General features: G+C 42.3%; 1 protein-coding gene across 3 annotated transcripts in view; it reads left to right on the forward strand.

Annotated features, from left to right (window-relative positions):
- MEIS1 (Meis homeobox 1) overlaps nucleotides 1-22,930 on the forward strand; it is a 110,933-nt gene extending 88,003 nt beyond the window's left edge. For 2 of the 3 annotated variants that reach the window (XM_030447324.1, XM_030447323.1), the window contains exons 10-12: nucleotides 17,073-17,131; nucleotides 18,397-18,486; nucleotides 21,365-22,930. In XM_030447324.1, coding sequence (XP_030303184.1) covers nucleotides 17,073-17,131; nucleotides 18,397-18,486; nucleotides 21,365-21,648 — 433 coding nt within the window. In that variant the 3' untranslated portion in view covers nucleotides 21,649-22,930. Of the gene's footprint in view, nucleotides 1-17,072; nucleotides 17,132-18,396; nucleotides 18,487-18,758; nucleotides 18,855-21,364 lie in introns of all 3 variants that reach the window. The other variant, XM_030447326.1, reaches the window with a different exon arrangement.
- The last annotated feature ends 1,651 nt before the right edge of the window (nucleotides 22,931-24,581 follow it).

Genomic DNA, 24,581 nt, shown 5'->3' on the forward strand with positions numbered 1-24,581 from the left:
TTGCAATCTAATACCTTGTAAAACTAAGTGTATCTAATTAATTGTCCTAATATTTTTAGATTAGTGTTTATGATGGGAAACCTTATCCTCTTTGAAGTAATACCCAGAAAATAGCCAAGGCAAACAGCAAGCCTGCTGGGGAGAAGGAAGGAGGAATGCCAGTTTGCAGACAAAAGTATTTTTTTCCGTTCAATAAATGTCAGAGATTAATATTACTGAAGCTCTGATTACATGGCCTAATCCATTTTAGTGAATAAATTTGGTCTTGATGTCCATTGCACCTACATTAACAAACCCTCCTCTCCTAGAGAGAGTGGGAGCCTATGGGAGAGATTGCAGATATATTAAACCCCATTACAGAAAATGTAATTTCTGTCAATATAATCCCATGTATTCTTCAATTTAGTACTTTAGAGATAACAAGCTACTTACAATATATTTGCCTTTGGAGGATTAATTTACAAAGTGCACTATCTGGGAGACGCAGGCAGGCTCACATAAGCATAGCTTGTAAGGGTTATCAATTTCTTTGACCCCACAGCAGCCCTGGGAGATCAATTTTTTGAAGCCCTTTAAGACACTGAATAAAGGAAAATGCCAAATACTTAGTATTATGTGAAGTATGCTTCCAAGATACATACTTTAAAATGGAGGAATAAAAGGCACTAAACATGAAATACATGGTTTATAGAAATGTAACCTGTAGTATTTTTGCTCAGCTAAGAATAGTGTTTGCTTCAGCTTTCCACCCTCTAGCTTTCCTCCAGGACATACCCTGGTTTATGGGATTGTCCTTCAGTGTAATGACTGATGCTTTGGCCAGCTGAGGAGTTGTGTATGTTGGACAGTGGTCTTATTCAGTGATGGCATGGAGCAAGGTTGTGCTGCTTTGGAGGGGTTTGGGAGTGTAGGATTCAGTGTGGGCTGCTATGTTTATTTAGAATGATCCATCTAAGACATGCTTTGAGTTGATGAACATGGGATGCTTTGAACTAAAACTGGTAGAAGTGACTTCCCAGGGTGGTTTTTGGTACCCATCTTACCTTGAGTTTGAGGAGTATTTGCTTTGGTTTGGTGTCAGAAGTGTTTTTATTAGTTCCTTATGTGCAAGGGAAAAAAAAAAAAGGGAAAAGTAGGTCAAAATACATTATAAGTGAAGTATTGTGGATGTAGGGCAGGCTTCCTCTGCTTGAGCTAGTTCGCTAATTCTGCTGTGGTGTTACAATTGTATAAATTATTGAGATGATTCCCCTCCACAACCTCATGAGGATTGAACACTATAAAACTGGTCAGAACTTTCTTAAATCACAGGAGATGGGCAGAGATGTCAAAAAATGGTAATGCAGCCCCTGCTTTTTGCAAAGGGTGCTTAGGAGCAAGACCATAAGGCTGGGCTTGAGCATACAGGCTGCACAGACAAACGTGCATGCTCAGGAAACATCCATCTATGAGGTGACCAACAAGCTGCTCATCCCCTCCCAAAGCCTCCCAAAGGGAGAGGTACAGGGCAACCCTCTCCCAACCTTCTCTGTAATACTTTCTCTTCTAAGGCAGTATACAGAAGAAGAAACTCTTTCTGCCTAAATTGTTTGTGGCAGGGAGGAGCTAACAAATCGTTTCTGGTTGGCTTTGCCTTTCTTCGGTGGGCTCATAAGTCATTCAGCCACGACTTGCAAAAAATTTTGCCTTCCTTCTTAGATTCTTCCAAACTTGTTAACACACATGTACATTTTTGTATTAATGATGAGTCATTGTAAATCACTGTTGCAGAGATTAAATAAAATGCTGAAGGGCAGGCTGAGTGCAGATCAGTCATAAATTATTGGCAGCAACACTGCATGTGGGAATACATAAAATGTGCATGAAAAACATAAACTCATGTCTGGTAGCATGGTCGTTAGCCCAGACTGGGAATGCTGGATTTTCTGGATGGCATTAGAAGTTTGCCACAGAGCAGGCAGTGAAGAGAGCATTTGTTTTGTGCATATTGAAAGCATTTGAACAAATTTTTTTGTGTCATATTTTGAATGCCTTTACAGTATGTGCTAGTTGCATACTTCAGTTCTCTTCCATAATGAAAAAAATGGTGGTTTTCACATATGGTTTGCCCAGTGTTCAGACTCCTGGGGTTGATGCACACAGCTCCTGCTGATGGTGGAAGACTCAGAAATGGGTGATAATGTGACACGTGGCAGATAATCAGTGGTAGGACATATGTCTTAAAAATTACCAGTTTTACCTTAGCTCCTTTGCTTAGTGGTTTTATTTTATTTATTTAAATCAATGAAACAATCCATGAAGAGAGGTTTGGTTTGGTTTGGTTTGGTTTCCCCACACACGACAATTTTCCTTGTGAATCACCAGTATTGCCCTTTAGGACTGTATTTTTGCCATAGTCAGATCTTTCCATCATGGGAAGAGAGAGCAGAAAAACCCCAAAACCATTGCATTTAGGAAGGTAGCAGACTTCAGGATGCCATTAGTCTAAATGAACCCTTCAGGCTTCCATCAAGTTAGTCATTTAACCCTATAGCCCTTTAGAGTTGGAAGCAAGGATAACATGACACCATTCTGTAGTTGGACATGGAAGGGATCTGACCAAGTCCAGATTAATAAGGTGCTTTCCTTGGTGATGAAACTTGTGTTTGAAATATCCAGGAGATGTGATCCAATCACTTTTTACCTCGGCTGACAGCCAGACAGACTATATTGAATAATCTATACAGTTTTCTTGTTTACTACATTCTGGCTGAATCTCTTCCCTTTAAAAACTAGTGTTAAATACTGGTGGTAAACTATGGAGAAGAGAGAGCAGTTGTCATCAAGGGCTGCATCACATGTCAAACACTTGTATATGTTTAATAAGAGTCTAGGTACACACAGATGAATGTCTGTATGTTTGTAGAATAACGTGCCTATATAACCTATCTATATGTGCATGTCTATATGGGACTATCTCTCTACACAGAAGTGCATACAACTGCTCTAAAATGATAGTTAAAAAAAAAAAAAAAAAGTTTGAAAATTCAAATGCTTAAAGCTCCAACCTCTTATTAGGTGTTTCCATTCTGTTTTTTCCAAAATACCCTTGTGCTATCTAGGGCACAGACCAGACAATGATGTAGTAGCTAGTCAATATTTTATCCTATCCTCATTCTTCAGTGCTTCATTCGTTGAGCTGTATTCAAACCATGCTTGAAAATGGAATTAATAATTACTTCTGGGCTTTCCTATGGCACTTACTGCTGTAATACCCAAGTCCTCCCCCAACCTCCACTTGCCTATATATGCATACAAGGTTGTGGGTCTGCATAGTGTGTTTACAGTTCCCCCCAAAGAGAGTGAATAGTGTTGTCCCAGTTCTCAAGTAAAGAAGCAGGGCTCAGAGAAGTTTAGGTCCAGCACAGCCACTGGTTTTGGGTCAGCATGGTACTGTCAGATGACTGAAAATAACAGGAAGTTATCAACATTTAAGAACAAATTACCACTGAGTTCAGTGGAAACTCCAAATTTTTAATGCCTCAGCATCTTACATTGCCAGACCCCAGTGCTGGGCATGAAGGAAAGACACAAGAAGTTTGGGTTTCATGCTTTTCTTCCACAGCCTTCAAGCAGTCAAAGGCAGACATGGACCAGAAAATTCCCTTCTCCACTGTAGTGTTCAGCTGCCTCAGTTGGGACTGCTTTTCTTGCTGTTTGCTGCCTTATTCATTCAGTGCAGGCAAAATTTATTTCCTGTAAAAAATCAATTTTTCTACATTATAGTGCTTTCTCTTATAATAAACATAACAGTCATTGAGGTGGTTGAGGAATTTGGCCCTATCAAAAACTGTACTATGATCTGATAACCAAACTGTTTGCATATAAAGGTAGATGAAAGCATAGGGTGCAAGCAGCTCTAGTAATACAGTTTCCTGACTCTTAAGTTCTTGATTTTATGATCTTGGCTTCTTTAAATGTCAGTTTTGTGTATAATTTACTAGGCTTGCAAAAAAAAAAACCAAAACCAGCAAAAAGCACCCAAACCAAAAATCAGCCCAATGAAACACACTGGAAAAAATGAACAAATAATATAAATTTCCCTAATCCTTGGAGACAACTGAAGTTATTTTTTGCTGAAACTTTATAAGGAAGAAATGTCAAAAGGTCTCCAAGACCAGCCTGAAGATGAGTTTGAAAAATCTGAGATAGGTTTGCAATGGAAAGACCAGAGCATCTTACCTTATGTAGCAGCTCAGCCAACTCAGAGCATAGACAGCTGGAAATACTTTATTACTCTTTTAGCCCCATCACAACTCCACATGGCAGGAATTTTCTTCCTGCCCCTATTTCTTTCCTCATGGGTAATGGCAGTGGCAGAGCTTTGCTGCTGTAGTCACATGGGGTAGGAGACAAAGCCCTTTGGCATGGCAAGGGCAGGCAGGGAGTGTGGTGGGGATGGGAGGATTTTGCACTTCTCATGGGGAATGAGTGGGGAGCAGTACTGCAAGGGGTGTCCTTCCTATCTGTGCACTGGCCATGCCTGGTGGGGTTATGGGTGCAGATGGTGGGGTTATGGATGAAGCAGATGGGGGGGATGCAGATGTGGCAGGTGGGGAGGATGCAGACCAGAAGGTACAGATGGGGGCATGGGAGAAGATGCTGATGGGGCAGATGGGAGAGGCAGATGGGGGGATGCTGATGGGGCAGGTGGGAGGGATGCAGATGAGGACAGATGCAGAATGGGACAGATGCAAATGAGGTAGATGCAGAAAGCCTCTTCCCACCCCTGATCAGATGTAGGAGGGAAGGAGGAGCATCTGCATGGCTCTCTGCCTTACCACCCTTTGGAAAATAGTCCCAGGCCCCTGTTTTCCCACTGTGTCATGGAATGCTTGGGGTTCAGTGCATCTAAAGCACTCCCCAAACATTCCCAAATCCAAGTGTTAATACTGTCTGGTGATTCCCAGGTGTTGAGCCCCACGTCATGGCCTGGAAAGGGATGGAAAGGCTCCTCTATGGGGCTGGGTGTTTAATGTAGACATCAGCTTCTCTCAGTTCCATTGCTGAGGGTGATACTCTGAGCAAAAGGCCAGCACATGACCAGTGCACAACTTTAGTACCACTTAAGCACTATTTTTAGGGTGTAAGAGGGGGAGGAGGCTGGCAGGGAGGGAGCATAGCAAAAGCAGGTGCCTGCCCTGTATGAAGGGGTGGATTTTTCACCCTGTCTGCCTACCAAATCACAGGCTACAATAAAGAGGCTAGGTATTTGATTTGCTACTCTGCAGAGCACGTCGCATGCAGAGGTTTTCAGACCTAAGCAAGTAAATTATCTGCTTGTTTTCAGATGTATCTATTACTGCTTTTGTTGCAGTAAACAGATTAAACGAGAAAAGGTCAAGATGCAATTTGAATCTGTGTAAGAACATAACAAATACTTTTTTCAGTAATCAGATACAGTAAATACAAGTACTTATTTACTTGGAAATGTTAAAACATTCACAAATTATCCTTTCAACTTCAGCAATACAAACTTTACTGTCAGATTTTAGAAACTATTTGCTTTCCTTCTTTATGTGATTCAAGACTAAGTATACAGATGTTATTTAAACATTGTTTTGTTAGTGGGAATACATGTGAAAGCATGAAAAATAGATGTAAGAAAGAATATATGCTTCAGGTTTCACAATGCATATCATTCATTGTTCTAGAGTAAAATAAGAGAGTAGGTGTTTACAGCATGAAAATCATGACCCCCCCCCAAAAAAACACAGCCCCCCACAAAAGTAGTTTAAAAAAGATTTTGGCTGGGTGAATTGTTATACCATTTGAGCAATTTGAAATATGTGTGGTAAATTAACTGTTTTAAATGTACCATGTGCTGGGATTTTCAAGCAGATTTTTACATTTATGTTTTCACTAAGTCTTAGCTAATTGTTATGTCTTTCACCTTGAATGCCAATTGTAATAATAATATTACATCTGTAGTCTATTTCTCTGTTCTTAAATTACAGCAATCAGGAATACTCACTAGTTAAAATCTTGTATAGTTACTCATAAGAAAATATTGAAATCAGACGAAAAAATGTTTAGCTTGCATATTGCCTTAGACAGCCCTGGAGAGCTGCCAGGCAGCCAAGGTATTATTAGAAAAGCTGAGCAAATAGCTTGCAGGGGAAAGAGTTGGGAATTTAGAGCCATCAGGTACCACTGTATCACCAGCTTTTAGGCTGGCTTTTTTTTGTTGTTGTTGTTTGGTTTGGTGTTTTGTTTTGTTGGTTTGGTTTTACGTTTATTTGTGGTTTTTTGTTTGCTTTTTGTTTTGGTTTGGTTTGGTTTGATTTGGTTCAGTAAAGCTATTTAAAAAATACTGCACAGTGGTAAACATGCAGGGTTTGGTTTTGGAATGCAGGTTTATGGAGTAGTGCTACAGTTTTGGCACAGAACACAAGTGTTTTTTCCAAAAGGGGCAGATGCTTGGAGGAGGTGGATAAAGAGGTTTTTTGGGGGAAATATTCCTGTTGGCCTCTAGGATTTCAGATGAAGCAAAGGAAGAATGTTCAGACTGGAGAGCTGATAGACCCTGGCACTCTCTGCATGCCCCTAACTGCATCAATTTGCACCAACTAACAAACTAATTGGAGACCCTGATCATTGAGCAAATAAAATAACTGATGTTACTTCATTCACACAGATGTTTTTTTGAAAGGAAGAAAGGTGGGTCCCCTCTACAGAACATAAGTCTTGACTTATAAAAGGCGGTTGATAAGTTAATCTGAAGCAAAAAAATAATCCTGGCTTCCCTTGAGCTTTCCATCCTCTCCTAGGCTGGTTTGGTGCCTGACAAATTTTTTTTTCAGTCAGTCCATTCATATGCTATAAAGAATACACTGTCAGGTGTCAAGGAAATAAGATGAAAAAGTGCTGTGCAAACATTCACCACTTGCTCTTTTCTCCATTCCTGGGTTTGCTCTGCAGGAATAGGGTAGGAGTCAGAAGTCTTTGGTTGCTATTTTTTATTTAAAAAATACACGCCTAGATTCAGGTGTGTAGTGTAGCAAAACAAGAGTTTGCCTATAAAAAAACTCATTCAGGACACTGTTGTGTTGTGGAAATGCTGCATTGCAAACAAGGGGAGGGGTCTGCTCCAATTTCTGTAAATACAATTCTCAGGGCTTGGTTTCTCGTCATTGTGAGAGATCATAGAATGATAGAATTGTTTTGGTTGGAAGAGACCTTTAGGATCATCAGGTCCAGCCATGAACTCAGCACTGCCAAGTCCACTACTAAACCATATCCCTAGGTACCACATCTACCCATCTTTTAAATACCCCCCAGGGGTTGTAACTCCACCACTTCCCTGGGCAGCCTGTTCCAGGGCCTGACAATCCTTTTGGTGAAGAAACTTTTCCTGATATACAATCTAAACCTACTCTGACACAACTTGAATCCCTTTCCTATTGCTCCATCACTTGTTACTTGGGAGAAGAGGCTGACCCCCACCTCGCTACAACCTCCTTTCAGGTAGCTCAGGATAAGGTCTCCTCTCAGCCCCTTTTCCTCCAGACTAAACAACCCCAGTTCCCTCAGAAGCTCCTCGTAAGACTTGTTCTCCAGACCCCTCACCATGCTTTAGCACCTCAATGTCTTTCCTGTAGTGGGGGGCCCCAAATTGAATGCAGTATTTGAGGTGAAGATTCAGCAGATGCTTCTGTCAGAAAAAAGGCCTCCATAACATGTATAACTATGTTTAGTTAAAAAACTAAACATACATATATATCCTCAATATATTAAAAAAAAAAAAAAAAAAGGAGAGAAGGAGAGTAAATGGTTTGTCATTGCTTTGCAAGTCAGGTTTTGGTCTATTCTTGTCATAGCTACCTGAAGTATGTTTACATACAGTTTTCCTTTCTGGTATTTTGTGCTTGCACAGACCTGATCTCCACCTATTTTATGTAAACAGTTGCTGAGATTGGTGTAAAGTGATTAACCACTGCAAACTGAAACACCAACATGCAGAGAAAAACTCCCTCAGAGACCCCCTCTCACACTTACATCAGGTGCTGGCTGCAGGCTGCACCTGTGTAAGGCAAACTGTGAGGTTAAAAATATCAGCCTGAAATATTAAAAATGGGGCAAACATTGCCTCCTTCTTGGCTAAAAGTGTTTTCTGAGCTCCAAAATGAAACACAGCCAGAGGCACAGGGCAAGAACCTGCTTTCGAGGGCGTGCATTTGGCCCTGCCTGCCCTGAAGTGATTTGGGTGTAAATGATGTATGGCTGGCTCTACCAGCATTAGTGCTAACGAGGCTTCTGCCTTTTATTTTACTTTTAAAAAAGAAAAGAAACGGCAGCAGATGCTGCTGTATTACTTCCGCAGTTCTTCAGCAAAATCTAGGTCATGTAACAGTTTCATGGATTATTATTTTTCCCCCTGCCCAGGCACTGTAGTCCTTGTAGCTTTTTTGACTAAAAGCACAATAGCATCCACTCCTTTTTAAATCTCAGATACCTGACTTCTCACCTGTTTTTTTTTAAGGTGGTTTATACCGTCAAGGGGGCTGATCCCTAAGCTTTCAGTGTTTTATGGTTTCACAAGTTGACATTCCTCTGACCTCCCTGTGCATGTTTTGTTTTCTGAAGATCTCTTTTTTCCTGCCTTGAATAAAATGCTGTCAGGAGTAGGATTATTATAAGGAAAATTAATTACTTCACTTAATGGGAAATCATGTTTAGAAAAGGTAGATTACAAAGTAGGATATTAGTAGTGGTTAGAAAGCAGTGTTTTGAAGTGGGATGTCTTGAGGGGGAGTTTGTCCAGAAGTATGGGGTGGTTTTTCAGGTTAGCTGTGACTCAGAGTTGTATCTTTTGTGGCCTCTGGGGAAAAAAAAAAAAACAAGGACAGAAAAAAATTCAAACCAGTTTTGCAGGTGCCCACATCACACAAAACACACCAGCATGCTCATGTTTGTTGTCTTAGTAGCTGTGGCGAGGATGAAACCACAGGAATCCCAGTTTCCCTTCTCTGGCCTGAAATAACACCTTCGGGTATAGACCAGGGTGATGTCAAAGACTATTTCATCTACAAATCACAGGTCCCATATAGGGTTTTCTTATGTTTTTCTTTGGGGGCTCTAAGGGTCTTTCCTACCAAAGACATTTGTCAGGGCTTTTGGTTTGGCAACCCTGGTTTTGCTTCTCCTTGTCCCTTTTTGGTGACAGTGTACAAAATTACTCGATGCTCCCTGAGTGGCCTTCTAGAGATAGGAGGAGGTTGTGGAAATCTTTCCATGAGAGTGGACAGACCATCTCTCACATTCTTTGGTGAGTGGGAATGCACTTAAGCCAGCAGCAGGGGAGGGAACAGTCTCTCTGCTTTTGCTTGGGCAGATGAACTGAGTACTGCCCCCAGCTCCCATGCCAATTGCATTGCAGGTAGGAGTGAGCAGGGAAAAAGAAGTTTCGACAAAGATCCCAGCTTGGTCTGTGGAAAAATCATTGGGCCTCAAAGGAGGACCCCTGTGTTTAGACCAGTTTTGTGTCAGGAGAAAGTTCAGAGGTCGTGCAGGCACCTCTCACAAGCACTGCATTTGCTTGGATAAGACTTCATACTGGATTGGCAGAGGACAAGGAAATCGCCGAGAGAGGAGTGTTTTGAAAGAAATAGCAAGTAGTTTGCTATCAGTTCTCACCTGTAATCCCTGTCATTGAGTGGGACCTGAATTGTTGGCATGAAGTAATCTGCTAAAGACAAGCGGCTGGCTTGCACTGATGGCATACACCAAACCAGGACCTGGATTACGGAGTTCAGGTGTGCTTTTCTGAAGGTTTAAATGGAGAGTTGAGGTTCAGATCCTGCCTCAGAGCTAAGATAAAGACCTGAGCTGGGAGATGTGCATTCCAGGCTGAGTACAGAGCCTGGGTACCCTCTGCCATGAGCATTTGGGAGGCCCTGGGATTTGTGGCATTGTCTATGCATGGAAGTACATACATCTCTATCCTATCAAAGGTAGTGCTGAAATGAATCAGCCTCCAAATCTGCAGCAGAACGGCAACCAGGCAGCATTTGTCCTTGGGCAGGGAGAACATGTTTGTGGGCGGCAAGATTTTGGCTGATAGCTTCTTGTATCCCCAACTGCAGTGCTTTATGGGGTCCAGTGCTGTCCCAGGCGTGAGTTAGAACAGCCTTAGAGCCGCTCTGCTAGATGATTCCTTGCCATATTCCTTAAAGGCTAATTGTGGCACACGGAGATCAGCAGAGTACAGCTGCGCTGGGATTTGGGAGCAGGGAAGAGACAGGAGGTCAGCTCTGCTGGCACTTTGCCATGTAAAGATTTCCCCTTACATCATCTGGCTGCCGAGGGCGAGTTTACATCTGCTTTGCACCCTGGGGGACTTGTGGTGTCAGGGAATGAGGTTGCTGTGAGCCCTCCCTGGTGCAGCCGAGACCTGCAGCATGGCCTCTGCTCCAGCTCCCTGGCACTGGCTGGGAGACGTTTGGATGCCAGACCTGGATTTTCACCAGAAACTTGCAAACTTGCCATGTCAGCTGAGCTTTTTCCAGTGGTATTTGTGGAAGGGAGGGGAGGAGGAGAAGGAAGAGATCATACCAGAAAGGCCAACAGCAGCTCTCCTGTGATGTGTGAAGGCACTGAAAGAGGCAGAGCAGGGAGGACCATCTCCAGCGAACCCTTTCCGTGGCACGTCAGCTCTTCACTCCTCCCTAGCAAATCCCTCCCTTGTTTTCCATTCAGAACTAACCAAATAAATACAAATAGGTTTCAGCTCCATCCTGCTGGGGAACAGGAAAATATTTGCAAGAAGAAAGTGTTTCCTGCTCAGCTTTCTCCTAGAAAGACTCACTGAGCAGCCACCAGGTATGAGCCCTTCACAGAGATGGGATTAGAGAAGCACTAGAAACAAGGGCCAGGGAGCCTGTGAGTCCAACCTCAGTGGAAAGCCATTCACCATCCCTTTTGTGCCCAGAGCATGAGCCACCACAAGGATCACTGCTAGCCAGAGGTGGTCATCATGCCTGCATGGTGCCCCATGGGACTGGTGGCACGTTGCTCCCCCCAAATCCAATCTGGTTTTTTGGAGGCAGGATGTGTCCTGCAGTGATTTGAAAAGAAAGCATGGTCTGGAAGAGGTGAGGGAGTGGGGTTTAAAGGCATGAGAGGAGAGCAAGTACAGGAGGTGGCCAAAGGTAGAGCTGGTGCACATTGGGCCAGCTGCATGTAGGGCATAGTCAGCTCTCTTACAAGGAGCCCGTACCTGATCCCATCTCTCTGTGTTCTTGTTCTATTTTTGCACTTGATATTCTTGCTACATTAGTGGGTTTGGCTTACAAGAGATTCAATAGCACTCTCCTGCTTTAAAGCAACTTTTCTGAATGCACAACATGAATCCATCGCTGGGGTCACATAGTGATGCTTGAAGTCAGAAGCTATTTTTAAAACTAAATTGCAGAACCACACATGGCTTTCATTAGTGCTTTACATCAAATTTGTCAGCTAATTAGTGGTTTTTCATCACTAGTATTTGCATAGTATTTTATTTGTTCACTTTTCAATATTGTCATGTGACACCCCCAGCCCTTTGTACAGTCCCTGCCAGGCAGGGAGGAGGAGAGCTTTCAGGAGACCTTACTGATCCTCCTGATGGATGGCCCTGCTGCCTTTGGAGTGTATTTCAGTACTACGTGTCTGAAGTGAGCAGTTAGCAGCCCATGTGCTCTTTTCCCTCCCTACCTGCATTTAGTGTTGTAAATGATGTATTGCAATCCTGAACTGTCTTCAGTTTGGAGGAGGAGGAGAAACCAAGAGAAGCTGCCAAACATGACTTCATAAGGTCTGACTTTAAAATGAACAAAGTTTCTTGGGTATCTTGGATTTTTTTTTTCTTTATAAATAAAGGGAGTACAGAGAGCTTGAGTTGCTAATGACTGGTAGTTATGGGTCATTAAGCTCACTAACTGACTTCAGGATCAGAACTTTCTAATAAAGGCAGTAAGCACTTCTAATATTTATTTCTCATTTTAAGGATGGGAAGATGTGATTACCATTCAAAGTCTGCAGTTATTTTTTCCTGTTTATAATTACAGAGGGATCTTGCTATTTTTAAAGCTGTTTTTTAAACATTTGAAAGTATTCGGTGAAATAATTTCTGTGGGTTTTTTCTTTTATTTGACCGTCTCCTTTAAAAAGCTCTGGAAAACAAATACACTGGGAAAAAAATGAAAAATATGTTAAAATAAGAAATAAAGCAGTTACTGAAGTGTAATAATCCTGGTTTATAGCACACTTTCCATTTAAATTGTTTTTATTAGAGATAAACCTGTTAAGCGTTGAGGAATTAAGTGCTGAATAGAGACGGTTGTTTCACTGCTTTATAAATGAAGGATCCCAGTATGCAGAAAAGAGTATGGCTGGTTTTACAAGTGAATTATTTGCCAGTTTGAAGGGCTCTGGTTACTTTGGCATCTGTTGCAAAAACGATGATTTGTTTGTTGTGAACAAGGCTGAACATTTTTGTAGGTAGTGTGAGTTTTTTCATCATCCTTGTGCCTGCTTTGCTAGAAAGAGCTCGAGGAGAAAATGAGGTAGAGAGATTTTTGGGAGTTTCTTGGCACTTGGCACAGACTTCTGGCATTTGGTGCTTTGGGATAATATTGAGAGGGAGCAGCCTGCAGCTACAAGTATCAAAAGTTAGAGGTGGTGTGAAACTCTTCTCATTTGGGAGGGCTGAGGGAAGAGAAAAACTCAATATACCGCTAAGTCTCAGTATCCCCTTTCAGACAGCTGGTCCTGGAAAATTTCATTCAAAGACTGCAAATTGGAAGTCCCCATGATCGCTCTGTCGATTCTTGAGCAAAGGTGACTTTGGAAATTTGTGACAGCAGGGGAAGGCCTTGTTTTATTCACTCAACAGAACTGAAATACATGGGGAATGGAGAAAGACCAGATCTGTGAGGAAAATGTCACTCGGGCTGTAACCTGAGCCTTAGCGAATTGTGGCTTTTGGAGGGTTTGGTGACCCTCTGAAAATCCTTGCTCTTTGGCTGCTATTATTGTAGCCAATTTCCAACTAAAATAAGTCTTTTGTCATCACCAACCATGCTGCCTCTTGCTGAGAAGAAACCAAATTTGTTCATGGCAGCGAGGGCAGCCAAGCTGAAGGTCAGAGTGCAGAGGCAGATTGGCGCATCCCTCAGGCCGGGGCTGGATTGCACCCATGGGACCAGCCATGCACCAACTGGGTAGACTGCCAGTGACCTTTGGAGAGAGGGCCCAGGCAAGAAGCCTCTGAGAAAACAACCAAGTAAAATGCAAATTGGAGAAAAGAGGGTTTCCTTTGGAGAAGAGGGTTTTCTCTTTGGAGTTGAGCAGGTGGAATAGCTGGGGCAGGAGGGGGGGGGGAGCGTGTGTTTCTTACTTTTGGAGCCACAGCAGAAAGCACAATCTTGTGTATACAAAAGAGCAAGTAAAAGTTAGCTTGAAAAAAATAATAAACACTTTAAACTTCTGTGTTTGCCCAACTGTGCAAACGTTTCCTCCATGCCAGATCCTTCCCCTTGCAAAGAAAAAAAAAGCAACCCAAATCATTGTTTTGCAGAGCTCTCCGTTCTCCTTGGGCAAGGAGAAGGCTACAACTTGTTCACTGAGAGAAATCATGTTGCTTGTGACACTATTGATTCTGTTCTTTGAGGGAAAAAACCAACCAAACAAACAACAATAAAAAAAAACACACCAAAACCATTCCACATTGGGGCAATGGTACCAAAGCCTAGAGTGCTTGCATGGGCAAATTGATTTTATGCAAGTCTTTGAGCCTGTGCAAGTCTTTACTCACACTAGTAAGGTTACACAGCTGTCTTAATCATTAACTCAAGTTTTATGCTGAGTTGTATTTTGAGAATACTCCATCTGAGTAGCACTTAGTATGCAAATATCTTTTTTTAAGTCTCGATTTGTCTGAACTTTTTAAAATTAGATTGATTTAGGGCTTCTTTCTCTTGCAGTAAGTGAATGTGAACATAGTGAGAAACGAGCAGTGAGATTTTCTGTTAGCTTTTCTGTTCCATCATTTCTGCTGGTGTTATGTCAGTCTGGCAATTTGAAAATTCAAAGAGTATTTAGAAGATCTTGGTCTTGCTGTCAAAGAAAAAAACAGAGAATATTAGAAATTACCCTCATGCCTGTACATTTCTGCAGAAACAGCTAATTCACAATTTTGCCTGCAAAGAGATTTCCAATTTATAAACATAATAGCACAGCATTGTGCTCTCTCAAGGAGAGCCACATTATTAGTTTTAATCTGATGGGTTCTTAGAAACTCCAGGTTTGGGATGCAGGAAGGGACTTGAAAGTGAATACTTTTTTTTTTTTTTTTTTAATGCATAGTGGTTTGGAGTCTACTATAATGCAAAGTAAAGCGTTCTGTTACAAAGGCAGGGAGGATGGGACAGAAGGTTAAAGGGCATCCTGGAAACAAACAGCTGGACCAGTTTATTTAAACAGATACAAGGATGGGGAGCTGACCTCCGTTTGACTTCTAGTGGGAGGAGCGAGAATGTCATTTTATTACTTTGCCCAGAAGGAGAATGTTCTTGTGTCTGAATTCCCCCTGAAGACATCCAAACACTGGGCTGTTTGGCAGAGTTGCTACTTATAGAAAATACTTTAAAGAATGCGTAGGAAGAAGGTAGATGTTAAGTACCTGTGTGTAAAATGTTCTTAAAGCGGATATCCCAAGTGATAGCGTGGGGCAAACAGGTGAGGATTATGTTTTACCTTAGGCACATCTTGTGAATAATTCTTGGCAAATTCTAATGATTTGGTTTATTATTCTAGCTATATAATTTATTCTTGACCCTCCATTCTCACATTATAATAGCATTTGTGCTTTGGAGGAGATGGAAGAGAAGGTTGTGAAGCTGGGGTGCGAGTGCTTAATGTGGTGCATTTGGGCTTCTTTGGTGTAAAAGCTTTTGGTAAATGAAGGTTTTGGTGCCCAGCCAATCTCACTGCTACCGAAAAACTGCTGCAGTAACAGGTCTTGGCAATCAGGCAGGAGAAGGATGGAGTAAACACAGCAAGAGCCTGCCAAGCTTGCAGAAAGAAATGGCTGGAGCACTGGGGTTTGGTGTTGTTGTTTTACTAAGGAGAGTTACTGTGAAAATTGCTTTCTGCAAATGCAGATTACAGATATTAAGCAATTTTCTAATTGGTCATGGAGCTAAGGCAGCTAATGGGGGAAAAAAAGCAGATTTTTTTAATTGCTTATTTCACATGGTGTTTATGCTACACCTGTGCTTATAATGAGAAAGGAGGATTAGTCTAACCTTCTGCTCACATGATTCTAATTTTCATGGTTTGTACAAGATAATGATAAACTGATTTGCAACACTGTTTGCTGGAGTTGTGGGTTGGGTTTTTTATTAGAGTTGTGTAGAAAAAATTATCCAGTACTGTTGCTGACAAAACATGACCTATAGGGTTCAGGTATAAGGTTTCCAGATCAGCACCCAGAATTGATGCCTTTGAGCCCATTTTGTCAAGACAGGCTTGATTAGGACTCAACATCTTGATTAATTTTTGCAGGAGTTTGGGTAATGGGAGGTAGGAGGAGACCAAAATTGTTGTGCTGCTCTTTGATGGGGGCAAAACAAACAGCACAGAGAGGTGGTCTGTGATTCTTTTCCCTTCCAGCATAGGGGAATGGGTGGGCAGAGCAGCTTCCCACAGGAAGGTCCTGGTGGCTTTATCTCTGCATTAGGAGAGCTCCTGCTAAGCCACCCCAAGCAAAGGCAATGAAAGCAAGCACCAAGTAACCCTTTATGGACTTTCCCATTGCATTTTGCAAGGGTAATGTGGTTTTACCCCTGCTCGCTCTTCTTCCTTTAAATATTGTGAAGTACATGTTTTTATTCTTTTTCTGTCTCACAAGGAGTGTAAAATTTGGTTATGAAGCTTAGCTGTAATAAATCTCAGTGGAGATGTTTTCTGAGGGTTTTAAACTAAGCTTTCTGATGAGCAAAACTGCAAGAGAAGTTCTTCTAACACGCTTCTGACAGGTTCCCAGCCATGTTTTCCAGCCTCCTGATTTCAGTGCCACAAGGAGAGTGGGGCTCTTGTGATCCCTCTCCTTCTGTTTCACTCTAAATTATTTTAAATATTCCTTTTCCAAATAAGCATAGCAAGATAAACTGAGGCAAAGCGCTTCAAAAGCTCAAGGAGTACCGTTGCAGATGGCTATTTTAAAAAACAACCATACCTTTTTTTTAATTATTTCCAAAGATCTGCTTTTCATTGTTCGAGGGAATTTTCAGTAGTCCAGTAATTACAGTTTAACAAGATGTTTGCTGTAAATGGTCAGGCCTAGCTGGAGAAAACAGGATTATAAATTCAATTACTGTAAAGCTATGACCTCGCCTTGACCCCTCAGACTTTGCATAAAGAGAGAGGGGGGGAAGAAGCCCACCAAGAAATGGCTAGGAGGAATGCACAGCTCTGAAGTCCACAGCAGTGTGACTTGGCAGTGATAAAACTCCAGACGTTCCCTCATTTTGATGGGGTTCTGCCATCACAGTTCATTATCTTAATAGTGGGCATTAAAAGGGAATTAGGTTTGCGAGAGGTAAGGGCAGGTTTTGATTTAAAAAAAAAAAAAAAAAAAAAAAAAAAGAGGAAAAAAGAAATCGAAGGACATAAGGCAGAAATGGTCCTAATGAGGGGGAGGTAGCAGATGCCCTCACGCGCATCTCGCTGGCTTCACCCATTTTTTTTTTTTTTGTGCCCCATTCTGAATTGAGAAGAGCGTCACTGGTATTGTTTCCTGAAAACTCAGCTAATTCCCCCATGAAAAGATTAAATGGAAGTGTCCGACTGTGGTAGAAAGCAGGCAAACATAAATCAGCTCGGAAACCCCAAGCTCATGCTCTCAGAGGTCATTGGGGTTAGAGGTTTTGCAGTATTTGCATCCACACACAGCTCAATGCAGAGCACCGTGGTGGGGCAAGAGGGCTTGGGGATGGGTGGAAGTTGTCCCCTTTGATAACCATTTGCTTTCCTCTTTTTTTTTCTTGCAGGTTTATTAATGCTAGAAGAAGAATAGTTCAGCCCATGATAGACCAGTCCAATCGAGCAGGCAAGTCCCCAGTAGTAACTATATTCAAGTCACGCAGGCAAAAACCATCCTCAAGCCATTCACCAGGAGGTCCATTACCTGGTAAATAAATGAGAAATGAATGCTGGGAGTGACTGACAATTAAAATACAACCAGCCTTGTTTCATTACAAACCTAGTAATTTTAACATGATTAAAACATTTTTTGGGAAAAAAAAAGACACAGAAAATTCAAAAAGGAAACTCAAATTATCCACTCTATGACCAGACTTTCTCTGCACTCTTGGATTTTTATTTTTTTTTTTAGTAGTTGTTTTGAGTTTTCCTTCCCAGCTCTTTCTGCTCCTGTGACCACTCCCTGGTGCATGGCTTGGTGTGGAATTGCTGTAAACTTTATTACCTGTCAAAAGGGCAAAGGGGTCAGAATCGCTTGTGGGACTCAGTAAAGTTCAAAGACATTCAATGAGGTAGAGCTTTATGTGCTTTAATAACCCAAGGCAGCTTACTTCTGAAGCCGACTTTTAGTGTACAGTGAAAACCTCTCATTCAGGTAGTGGTGCTGGAATAGTGTCCTTTTATCCCTCACCTCTTCTTTTTTAGTAACTGTCTTTTGGGATCGCTACATGCTTGGGGGATTTTTAAAAATTTTTTTATTTTTTAATCTTTAAATGAAATTTTCTCATGCCAGTTACATCTGGGGTGTTGGCTTGCAGCTCTGTGTGGGTATTCACCATTAAGGAACAGCCCGTAACTCCCAATTGAATTTGTTTTCCACATCTCGCTGCCAAATAACCAAATCCATTGTTGTCCAAGATGCCTTTGGGCCACGGTTCTTCTTTGAGGACTTTCGATTATTTTGTCATTAGAGGTAAATATCTAGCAGAGACGTGTTCAGGTCCTGCTCTTCGAAAGGCACAGGGGTGTAATTTAACACACTGTGATTTCAGTGTGACTATTCCAGCCATAAAATCCGTCTCCTATACAGGTCTTTGCATTGACGTCAGCAGCAGCAGCAGCTGGAGCCGGGGCTCCTCGTGTCTTGAGATTTTGGATCGCTAACTTCATTTCCAAGCTGGCAGTAGGAAATTAAGTCAAAACTAAGCAAGCTTGTTAGCCCAGACACTAAATTTGAGCAGTAGATGTTTTCCCTTTTTTTTTTTAGAGCTGGCACGGATAACCATCTTGCGCAGTCCCTGGGGGGGAGGGGATGGGGGTTGTGTCTTGATGCCAAGAGAAGTGGTGACCCTTTTGGCTGTCACTGAAGAGCAATGTTCTGTGCTTTTCCAGTAAGTCAAGGAACACCTTATAACCCTGACGGGCAGCCAATGGGAGGCTTCGTGATGGACGGCCAGCAGCACATGGGCATCCGAGCGCCAGGTAAGCCTCCAGGGGAGCGTTGCCCACCGATGGGTGATCTGGGTCGTGCCACCACAGGTAACTGCACCTCCACCTTCTGCTGCTGTCTCAGCTGCCTGCCTTGCCTCGCCTGTCTTCTGCCTGCCTTCAACACTGCCGAGGGAAACCAGGCACCTTCTTGCTCAAGTGGTCCTGGGCCCTCTGCCGTGCTGTGTTTTGGAGAGGGGCTTTTGGCACTATCTGTTGACTTTGCTCATTCTCTGGCATCTTCTTGGATTTTTATCTCCCTCTAGGACCTATGAGTGGAATGGGCATGAATATGGGCATGGAGGGGCAGTGGCACTACATGTAACCTTCACCTAGGTAACCAATGGCAAAGCCAGGGGGAAGTAAGTACAAACGGGGTCTTTGTTCTCACTTTGTCCGAGGAATATTTGTCTCCTTGCATTTCCCTATGTTCTCCCTGCCCATAGCCTCATGCTTGTTCCTTCCTTTCCATCCATCCATCCATCCTACGCCTGGGCTCCTTCAGGTTTCTCTCCCTCTGGTTCAGCACAAGCTTTCCAAGCTCCCAAACCCCCTGTGCGCGCGCGCGCCGTATGTTGACGCCGCCGTACATCGACGCCGCCATACATTGATGCTATTATCCATCCCCGAGCACATGACAAAACAAGAAGCAGCCAGGGAGGTGGGGGAGCCCGTCGTCTTGGCAACAGACTGATTTGCAAAATGTAAGCGGTCTGCAGCAGCGCAGGGAGAGGAAAGAGCATGTCCCCAAAGTGTCATAAATCTGTCTAACCGCAGTTGATGCATGAGTTACATTTCTCCCGCTAACCTGCAAGGCACCAAAAAAGCCAAACAGAGACTCCTCGTAGGTAAAATAAATAAATAAGTAAATGGCGGCTTCTCTTAGTTGCGTTTTGGAAGGCAACGGATGAAACTTTCATTCTTTTTTTTTTTTTTTTTTTCAAGTTTATTTCTCTTTGTCTGTCCGTCATAATGGGATTACGTGTGGCAAAGGAAAAAGAGAGAATACAAAATAGAGGTGTGCACAGCAGGCTATGGAGCTTAGCCCAGGCTAATTGACTATATCCAAATTAAGTATGCCATCACTTGCAGTGTGACAAATGGATTTGACTTATTCAGTATACAAAAATAGAGATCATTAATGCAATCTTCAGTGGCAGGCCTCGTGAAGAAAGCCTAGAAAAACTGTCCCGCTTTTTTTTTTTTCCCCCTCTTCTCTTTTTATAGGGGAATATATGTTATACAAATTTTTGTGGTGTGTTGTTTTTTTGGTTTGGTTTTGTTTTTTTTTTTTTTTGAAAGAGTAAAGCAGTTTGAAAGACTGGTACTGTGTTTAAATTATGCCTGGTTTTGTCCCTTTCGGTTTCTTTCTGGAGTTAAAAGCAGTTATTTTGGGATCTTTGTTGTGCCCCCAGCCTATATTAATGTAGGGCTCGAACTTACCCAGGCCAAGTGTATTTCGTAGTCATCTTCTCTGGGTGTGAGTCAAAACTAAGTTTTAACAATTAGCTGTGAAAACATTCCTCGGAGCTTGGGAATGCAACAGCCTTATTACCTCATCATGGAAATTTCTAGCTTAGTTAATTTAAATATTGTTTCTTAGTTTCTGGGTCAATTAAATTTAAATGATGTATTTTATGCTTCGTGACCAATTAAATTAATAGGTTATTACAAAAAATATTATCATCTTTTTTGATTAAAGAGCTGTGAGTACAGTATATTTTATAAGCAATTTTCATTAGTTCAAAACTGTTCCTTTAGGCTAGATTAAGCAGCGATTCATTGCTCAAGCCTTGAGACCTGATTCCAAGGTGTTCGGTGCATTCACAGCGCGCTCTTACTTAGAACTAAAGCCAATTGAACCTACTTAGCAATAGCGTATGCCTTTCACCCTTGATGATTATGGAGCTTATAGCTCTGCGAAACAATACACCTGTCAGTTCCCATCAGCTACAGCAATCCAAGCAGAAGGCAGAGGCCCACGGAAAGCAGGAGGTTTTATTGTTTTGGGTCCAATTTTTTTCCTTATTGTTCTCCCCAGCCCACTGAAAGGTTGGCTGAGTTGCGCGCCTGATTCTTGAGGGCAGAAGTGGGAAGGAGGAAAGAATTAATTGATAACTGTTATTGATTATACAGGCAGATATTCTAATGTGTTTAAAAATACAGGTTTGATTTACAATTGTCCTTAGTAATCCTATCAATTTCGGCTTTATATGAGGCCTTTGTTTAGCAATGTATGTGCTGGCTCTATAGGGTCTGTTTGAATGGCACAAATACTTGGGACAGATTCCAAGTGATGGGCTTGAGAGCTAAATAAATAACTGATGATAAAGCTCGACACTGATTTAACCCATCTCTCTTCCCAAGCCCTTCATTAACTACTACACATTCCTTGCCTTGTATTCCCAGCACGCATTTACAAGCAGGGAGGTGAAGGCGGGTAGCTGGAGCAAGGCCACGGGGGATAGAGCCCACCTGAGAGCCCTGACAGGGCTTCCCGGGCTTAGTGCCACCACCCCGTGTGACTTGTCATCAGGCTGGCTCTGCCTTCAGTGTCCTTCAGACTGAAAGCATCTCCACTACGTACATTCCCAATTGTAAATGCAGAAAGTGGTTTTATCTCCCAAAACTCTGCATTTGGAGCGGGGAGGGTACTTCGAGGCTCTTTTCTGACCTGGGAATCGTTCCTGTTGCCATTGTTGTGAGTCTGTTCGTAGGCCTGGATCCCACAAAAGTGACTGTACTCGCATGCCCATGACTCCATGTCTCACCTTTCTCAAGCCTGGCCTTCCCATGCCTGAGCAGAGGTGCTTCACGGCCTGATGTCTGTAGCTGGACCCCACATCTCACCTCCACCTCTTTCTCTCCACAGGACTGCAAAGTATGCCAGGGGATTATGTGTCTCGGGGTAGTCCAATGGGTATGAATATGGGACAGCCAAGCTATACCCCACCCCAGATGCCCCCCCATCCTGCTCAGCTGCGTCATGGCCCCCCCATGCATACCTACATTCCTGGACACCCTCACCACCCAGCGATGATGATGCATGGAGGACCACCCCACCCTGGAATGCCCATGTCAGCATCAAGCCCCACAATGCTTCACACCGGTGAGCCGGCAGTGAGCGGACAAGTGATGGACATTCATGCTCAGTAGCTTAAGGGAAATATGCGTTGTCTGCAGCGACGGTAGATTTCAAACATTGTCTTTCTGCAATGACTATGGAGTTCTTGGCATCAACTTTGGACCAAGGGAAGTTCCAATTCTTCACAGGGACCCTGAAAAGCAGGAAAACACCAACCGAAATCAACTTCTGGGGACATGCTAAATACCTATATAAGACATTAAGAGAACAAAGAGTGAAATATTGTAAAATGCTATTATACTGTTATCCATATTACGTTGTTTCTTATAGATTTTTTAAAAAAAATGTGAAATTTTTCCACACTATGTGTGTTGTTTCCATAGCTCTTCACTTCCTCCAGAAGCCTCCTTACATTGAAAAAAAAAAGAAGCCTTACACTTTTCCTGCAAATGACAGAAAGGGCTTATTTGCAGGATTTTTAGAGCATTAAAATAACTATGTCAGGCAGAAGAATCTTTCTTCTATCCTAGGATCTCAGCCATGCACACTCTCTCTCTCCTCTCTCCTCCTCTCTCTGTCTGTCTTTCTTCTATTTCTCTCCCTTTCTCCCCATCTCTCTGCCTCTCTCTCTTTCTAGCCTGGGGCGTGAATTTGCATGTCTAATTCATTTACTCACCATATTTGAATTGGCCTGAACAGATGTAAATCGGGAAGGATGGGAAAAACTGCGGTCATCAACAATGATTAATCAGCTGTTGCAGGCAGTGTCTTAAGGAGACTGGTAGGAGGAAGCATGGAAACGGAAAGGCAGTGTATTTGAAGCCTAATTGTCACATCAGAGCATCCTTGTCCCCATGCAGCAACCACCACCTTGTACATCACTTCCTGTTTTATGCAGCTCAAAACATGGACTGAAGATTTATTTTTAATATGTTGACTTTTGTTCTGGGCAAAACATCGGTTGTGTGCATTTTTTTTTTCCCATAGTCCCATCATGGAGCATTTATGTATACATTGTAAATAAATTTTGTGCAAAAAGGACTGGAAAAATGATCTGTATTATTGCAATTTTTTGTAAAAGTAGCAGTTTGGTATGAGTTGGCATGCATACAGATTTACTAAGTGGGATAAGCTAATTATACTTTTGTTGTGGTTAAACAAATGCTTGTTGATAGCCTTTTTCTATCAAGAAACCAAGGAGCTAATTATTATTAATAATAATCATTGCACACTGAGTCTTAGAGTTTCTGATTGAAACAGTTTGGATTGTATAATAACTCAAAGCCCAGTTGTAGTAGTTTGAGTGCAGTAATGAAATCTGAATCTAAAATAAAAACAAATTATTTTTTGTCATGGTGACTCCACTGCTTGCAAAATTTGTTTCCTGCCCCCTCCCCCTGCAGTATTTGTAGCCATTCTATGTCAAACTGGGAGCTGAGCAGCTATGAAATTCAGCTAGCTCCACAGATGTACCTATCACTTGCTATTTGAGTTTTGGCTTTGCATTTGAAGAATGTAAATGAAATGCTATGGTGCGAAAAGAAACTTTCTGGGAACCTGCACTGTAAATTGTCAGGATGGGAATTATTGCCTCTTAATAAATGTAATTTCATAGGGCATTATCAGACAAAAATTTGTAAACAGTATTACCCTACCACCACTAAATTTGAGTTGTAATACACAGTTTAAATTATTTGACCCAGAACCATACTCCGTTTCTTTCTGAAACTGAACGTAAGAAGGAAGGAGGAAAATAAAACTTGGAAAACATTTCCCAGGCAATGCATATTTGTAAGTAAATGATGTGCTGGTGTCAGGGGTGCTGGACCTCTGGAGCAGAGGCTGGTGCAGGTGTCCCCTCCTCAATGACCATTTCTTTGCCCAGCTCTCGCTTTCTGCCAGCACCAAAGAACATGGGCAGGCTGCAGTATGTGCTCTTTTTCTTTAAATAAAACCAGAGCTATAGAAAGAAATAGTTTCCCAGTTGTAAGAAAAATACACTTAAGTTTTAATTAAGGCAAAATGATTCAACAGCCCACCCGACACCCTCCCCAGCCTCCCCAGCAGCTGACCCAGAGATGCTGTGGGTGCATCCCCACTGCTCCCCGGAGCCCTCCGGTTGTAGAGGGGGGGTTGGGCAGGGCTGGGCAGCAGTGCAGGCAGGGCTAAAACAGTGAGCAGACAGGATGCAGGCAGGGCAGGGGCAGGCAGCACAGGCCTTTCTGAATTAAGCAAGCCACCAAAGCAGAGTTCTCTTCCCTAGCAGCTCAGATTTCCCTTTTTTTTTTTTTTTTTTTTTTTTTTTCACTTTTTAAAGTCTTGAGCTTTCCTTTATTATTATTATTATTATTTCTACTTCCCCCCCCCGCCTTTTTTTTTTTTTTTTTTTTTTTTTTTGAGGTGCCCCCAGATGCTGTACATCCCAGCTCCTGCTTTGTGGGCCCAGAATCATGACACTTCACTGCCAAAACGTGAATGAGCGGGTCTTGCTTTTTCGTTTTGTTTTGTTTTTTTCGTTGTTGTTATTGGGTTTTTTTTTTTGTTTGTTGTGGGGTTTTTTTTTAATGTTTCTTGAAAGACAAAAACAAACGGCCCTCTTGCATGCAAGGGCACACGCGTCCCTTCCTCCTTGCTGCCGCAGAGAAGTGGGGCACAGACCTTCCTCCATCGGACCTTTCTAAAAATTATTAGTCCTTTTGGGGAGGGGGCAGATTTCAAATTAAACCCACTATTATATCCCAAGACATTTAATCAGCTGTAATTATAACACATTCAAAATAAAGAATATGCCTTGACAGTATTTTTATTGTTATTGTTCATCGCATGATGTTAGACAGCTTCAGAGGCACAGGAAAGAGAAGTAAACGGGTTACAAATAGGGAATTATCCCGCGTTTAGCATTAAAATTCATTTAGATAAAATTGCCACAAACATTTAAATGGGGAGATTAGTTCCCCCTCACGCCTTATTGCACTCTCTCAATGGCTCCGTTAAGAACATTTTA

Source organism: Calypte anna, chromosome 3 (assembly GCF_003957555.1).
Source record: "Calypte anna isolate BGI_N300 chromosome 3, bCalAnn1_v1.p, whole genome shotgun sequence".
Lineage (NCBI taxonomy): Eukaryota > Metazoa > Chordata > Aves > Apodiformes > Trochilidae > Calypte > Calypte anna.